We start from the raw sequence: 6,000 nt of genomic DNA on the forward strand, positions 1-6,000 counted from the left end.
CACACACACACAAAATTATCTTTAATCTTTTCCGTTTTAAATTTCCCCCATCTTTCCCCCTGAAAAAAAGAGAGGAGAAAATGAAAAATAATCCATGCGGACAGAGAGAGAGAGAGAGAGAGAGAGAGAAAGGCCTCTGAAAATGAATGAATATTTCAATTTGTGACACACCATTGTGGGGAGAAGCCCTGCAGGAGATTGAAAGAGGGTGGGGTGGGGGGACGGGGGGGGGAGGGGGAAGAAGAATGACTTTCATTTAGATAAAATACAGAAAATTATTTAGCGAGAAATGAAGAGTGATGAGGCTCATCCAGCCTCGCCACACAAGCGAGCACCAGCCGCCCCTGCCTCCCCCCCCCCCAGTAAACACTCACTCATTTCTCAGGGTAATTTCAATACCTGCACAGCTCCTTTGATATTCCAGAGATGCGCCTGGGGTGGGACCTGGGACCTTCTGCATGCAGCGCAGGTGCTCTAACCACTGAGCTCCAGCCCTCCCACATAGGGAGCTGCCTTCTCCCCGAGTCAGGGCCTCGGATGCCTGCACTGACTGGCAGCCACGGCTCTCCAGGGTTTCAGGCAAGGCCCCCTCCCCAGATGTGGGAGACCTTCTGCATGCAGCGCAGGTGCCATGGGCCTTCCCTCAAGTCCTTGTGATAATAATAATAATAGGAAGAAGAAGAAGATGATTTTATTTATATCCCTCCCTCCCCAGCCGAAGCCGGGCTCAGAGCGGCTAACAACAGTAAAATAATACAGCATCTAAAATCATTTCATTACAGTGGTACCTCTGGTTACGTACTTAACCTGAAACTGTTCTTAACCTGAAGCACCACTTTAGCTAATGGGGCCTCCTGCTGCTGTTGTGCCGCCGCCGCACAATTTCTGTTCTCATCCTGAAGCAAAGTTCTTAACCTGAAGCACTATTTCTGGGTTAGCGGAGTCTGTAACCTGAAGCGTATGTTACCTGAAGCGTATATAACCTGAGGTACCACTGTATAATCACAGGGAAAGTTCTGCCCTTCTGCATGCCAGGCAGGTGATCGGCCGCAGAGTCCCACCCCAGCCCTGCATCACACCCCCAGATCTCTCCCCCCACATCCTTCCCTCTAACACCTGGGACAGCCGCCAGTTTGCCCCAGTCCAAATGCCTCCTTAACTCGGTATTGACACTCAATAGCTATTGGCCACAATGGTTCTGTTCTCCCTCTGAATCATAAGTGGGGAGAGTTCTGCTTTCGCACTCAGGTCCCGCTTGCAGGTTTCTGTTTGGGGCGACTGGTTGGCCACTGTGGGAACAGGAGGCTGAGCAAGAGAATTCCCCTTTGGCCTGATCCAGAGAATTTGAAATAGTGGCGTGTGTGTTTTAAGCTCATAATGTAGATCCGAGTCCTTCCAACTTTGCGTTCCCAGGCGTCCTCGGACTACAACTCCCATCACCCACAGCAACTGAACTGACGCAGGACGATGGGAATTGTAGTCTCACAGCATCCGGGGAGCCAGGGGGCAAGAACTCCCGCCTGGATTATATCTGGCGTAAACCATAGCTACTTTTGTGCGGTCCAATTGGATCATGCCCTGCGCCTAAACAAGGACCAGGGTTCATCAGCATTGGTGGGGCCGACCACCCCATGGAAGCAAAAAAAAGAGGATTACACACAAAACGACATCTATCCCTCTGGAACCTCCCCGATTAGCACAATTTCTTCTACATGCCTTTATTTCAGAGTAATTCCCCCCCAGTTGGTCTCCACCCCCCCCTCCTTAAATTGGTTTAAATAGAAAGCTCTCTTTCCTGTGCTGCTCAGCCCCAGAGAATAACTCAGAAAAACCACCCGAGGGAGGAGGGCTCAGGGAAGTGGGGGGCTGAGTGGGGAGAGAGAGAAGCAGAAACCCATTTTGGCTCTCTTTGAGAGGTCCCCCTCTCTACCTGCATTGCAGAGGGGTGGGCTAGATGGCTCTGGGTGTCCCTTCCAATTCTGAGGTTCTAGGAATCCCGCATTTGAAAATCCCGATTTCTCTCCTTTTCCCCTCCAGGCTATGCAAAGAGGCTGCTCCTCCCCTCCCCCTTCTTTTTAATTATAAGGAATGTGGTCACCGAGGGGAGGAGCTTGACAACTCAGCTCCCCCCCCCCATGCAAAAATTGAGTGGGATCTCAGCCAATGAAGGGCCCAGAGATTTCTACACACACACACACACACAATAATTCAGTCTCTCCCTCCCCAACACACACACACAGAGCTTTCTTCAAAAGAGGATATTTTTTGGGGGGGGGAGAGATTATAGCATTTTAAAGAGAAACACAGTTTGGGACCCCCACCCCATCAGAAGACATCTTTTTTCCTTTTAGCTAGGGGCTTGAAATATTGCAATAATAGGTCTGCCTCCAATGCTAGCCATGCTCATGAGTAGACCTACCAGGTTGTATTCCAACTTGGAGAATTGTGGAGTTGCCAGGGACCCCCAAAGGTCTTCTAGTCCAGCCCCTTGCAATCCAGCCTCTTTAAAAACCTCCAGTGCAGGAGAGTCCACCGCCACAGCCACACAGCTCAGTTCTGCTCAAGAGTAGACCCACTGAAATCAGTGGACCCAAGTTAGTGACTTGTGTGTTCCAATTCACTGGGCTTTACTCGGGAGGAAGACTAGCATTGGACCCCATCCAATGGAACTGAAGGAAATGGCTGTATTAGGTCCATTAATTCCAATGGGCCTACTCAGAGTAATAGGGTAACAGACCATAAAGAGCGCCTGCTGGGTCAGGGCAATGACCCATCCGGCCTCGGAGGGGCCAACCAAATGCCCCTTTTGGCAAACCCGCAGGCAGAATCTGAACTCGGGACCCCTTTCCACTGCTGCACATTCAGGAGCATTGCTGCCTCCAGTTGTTTAGGCAGACAATAGCCAGTGGGGCAAACAGTAGCCCAAGATGGCCTCCTTCCTCCTCTATTAATTCATCCAGTCCTCTTTCAAAGCCACCACTGCCTCCTGCAGCAGGGAGTTCCACAGGTTAACCATGCACCACGTGATCCTCTCACAGACGGCTTCCAGGGACCAGAGAGAGTCCTCATTATCCTAAAGTCAAGGATGTCACCACATATCCCCCCCCCCAAAAAAAAGAAGACAAAAATCCGCACCCGGCCAAAAGCAGCCTTGCCCACAATCCTGCCAGCCTTTGTGGCGTCCCAGGGTAGACTGCCACTGAAAGGGGAGGCTCTATTAGTATGTTGCACAAGGAACCTTCATCTTCCTCCGTTCCACAGCAGAAGTGGCCCAAGACAGACATCCCCTGCCCCGCTCAGCTCTACTCTGCTGGCCTTCTGCAAGCCAAGCAGCTTCCCTCTTTCTTTTCAAGGTTTCACCCACCGCTGTCCACCTAGTTCAAGCACAACAGACTCCAGAACAGGGACCCAGAGCTTTTGTACACACAACACATAGAGGGCAGTGTGGTGTAGTGGTTAGAGCATCAGACTAGGGCCCGAGACACATCAGGGTTTGAACCAGGAATAACAGCTCAGCAGGTAGAGCATGAGACTCTCAGGGTTCTGGATTCGAGTCCCAGCTTGGGTGAAAGATTCCTGCACTGCAGCGGGTTGGTCTAGATGACCCTCGTGGTCCCTTCTAACTCTAAGACATCTTCCCATTTGGCCCTGGGTGCAAATTTGGGCCCAGTCTCTATCCTTCTCGGACTGACCTACCTGGAAAGGTTGTTGTGGGGGTTAAAAGAGATGGGGGGGACCCAGGCATGCTCAGCTCAGAGAACAAAAGGAGGGATATCAAGGCAATAGATGAGGCGGGTAAAGGGGGTGGGGAACCCGCGCCCCCCCCCCAATGCTGCTGCTGAACTACAACGCTCCCCTTCCGCCCCCAGGAGTTGTGGGGAGTGGCAAAGCTCCCCCCCCAATAAGCCCTTGGCAACCGCATCCCACCAGGCTGGGGGCGGCGAGGCGCTCAGCCCCCCACCCCGAATCTGCAGAGAAGACGGGGGAGGTACGGCCATCAGCGCTGACTCAACTGATTCCCCAGCGCCCCCCGACCCCCAAACCGGCACCAGGCGCTCTCACCACCCCCTCCCTCATTTCCTCTCTTCTCCAGCCCCCCACCCGCCCCCCAAGTTTGGGCCACGACCAGCTCCATCCTCGCTTGCAACGAGCCACAAGTCCATTCTCCACACCAACAGCGCCCCCCAGGACCAAATCTTTTCCGGCGTGCGCCTCGGAAAGAATTCTCCCCCTCCGGCTGGATTGGGAGGCAGTGGCGGGGGGGGGGAGGTTTGTTTGCCTGGGAAATCCCCCCCCATCCTAACCTATTCCCCCCTCCCCCTCTCCTCCCCCCCCCGCTTCACATCTCCTCCCCCTGACATGTTTTTAACTTTCCTGGAGGCTCCAAAAATGAAAAGGGGAGGGGAAAAAACACATTTCCCTCCTCCTCCTCCCCCTGGGATCCCTCAAACACCGCCCCCCCCCACGCGCGCGCACCCTGATCGAGTCACTTTCACTTTTTCCATCTCTCTCTCTCTGCCCCCCCCCCCAATCCGCAAATGAAACCCTTTAAAGCCCTTTCGGCCTTAACTTTTTCCCCGCATCAGCCAAAACTCCCCCCAGAGTTTGGCTTCCAAATGTGGGGCGGGTGTGAGATGGAAGAAGGGAGATGGGCTTTGTTTTGGGGTGTGGGGAGGGCTGCTGGCTTGTCTCTTTCCGGATGGAGGTTACTCGCGAGTCAGGATCTCCTCCACCGCCCCGCAATCACACAGAGTTCAAGGCTCCTTCCTCGCGAGTAACGCGGTCTTTCGAAGGCTGCGGATTGCCTGGGAGCGAAGCCCACAAAGCAGGGAGCGAGGAGGATCGGGAGAAAACGTGGCTGGATCCGCCGCCTTCCTCGCCCACGATGCGCGAGCCTAGAGGACCGATCCACCGCTCTGATCCCGATCCTACTTTTTTTGGGGGGGGAGTGGGGGGCTTCATCCAGTCAACTTCGCCCTCGCCCTCCAAACAGGCCCGATCCTTCCCCCCCCCCCGGATTCTTTAACGCTCGTTTCGCTCCCGCCCCGGCCGCAGAATCGGGGCCCCCGTTTTTAAAATACCTCTCCGCCCAAAAAACCATCAGCTTCCGCGGAGTTTCCCCTTCTGTTTACACCCGTTGCAAATCCGAAGCGGGGCCGGGAGCGACTCTCATTCCTTCCTTCCGCCGCCCCCCCCCCCCCCAAACTCCCCTCCTCGGAAGCAACGACGCTCATCCCCCCATTTCAATCCGACTGCACCCCCTTTCCACGATTAGCACTGCAAATGCAGACCCTCCCCCCAAAAAACAACCACCCGTGGGAACGCGCCTCTCCTTTCTGGGGGTGTCCTGGGATCCGCTCCACACTTTTCCTAAATCTCTCCCCCCTCCAAGTTTTTCTCCCCAGGAGGGGAGCGGAAAACCTCGCCTCTCCCCGGCGCGCAGCGAACGGAACAAGCCAGCCTCGGCTCTGCGCTGCGCTGCCGTCGAGGCGCAAAACAAGCAAGAGAAAAGTCTCTCTCCGCTCCGAATCCGGCTCCGGATTTACCTTGGGCGAAAGCGGCGTCGGCTCCCGTGAAGACCCACAGGACGGCCAGGACCAGCATCGCTCCCGGAGGGCCGGCCGGGGTCCGTGGCTCGCTCGGGGCTCCGTCGTCCGCCCAGCAGCTCCGCCGCCGCCACCAGCAAGTCCGGCGGGGGACCCGCTCCGCTCCGGCTCCGGCGCCTCTCCTGGTAGCACAAAAGGCGGAGGAAGGAGGAGGAGGAGGAGAGAGGGAGGGAGGGAGGGAGGGAGGCAGAGAGGAGGGAGGGAAGAAGGAGCGCGCCGGGAACCACTTTGGGATGGAGGGAGGAGGAGGAGGAGGAGGAGGAGAGAGCGAAGCAGGCAGCGCCGGGGGAAGGGAGAGAGGCGCTCCGGATTGGCCTCCGGGGGAGGAGCGGGCGGAGGAGGCGCCGAGGCGCAACCCGCTTCCCAGCCAACTTGGGCAAAGTTCTGGCACGTG

General features: G+C 55.8%; 1 protein-coding gene across 1 annotated transcript in view; it reads right to left on the bottom strand.

The window, feature by feature from the left end:
• KIRREL1 (kirre like nephrin family adhesion molecule 1) overlaps positions 1 to 5,736 on the bottom strand; it is a 114,800-nt gene extending 109,064 nt beyond the window's left edge. Inside the window, exon 1 of the mRNA XM_079958017.1 lies at positions 5,547 to 5,736. Within this exon, the coding sequence (XP_079814143.1) occupies positions 5,547 to 5,604 (58 nt within the window). The 5' untranslated portion in view covers positions 5,605 to 5,736. The remainder of the gene's footprint in view (positions 1 to 5,546) is intronic.
• Between the last annotated feature and the right edge of the window lie 264 nt (positions 5,737 to 6,000).

This window comes from Podarcis cretensis (assembly GCF_951804945.1).
Source record: "Podarcis cretensis genome assembly, chromosome: 16".
NCBI lineage: Eukaryota > Metazoa > Chordata > Lepidosauria > Squamata > Lacertidae > Podarcis > Podarcis cretensis.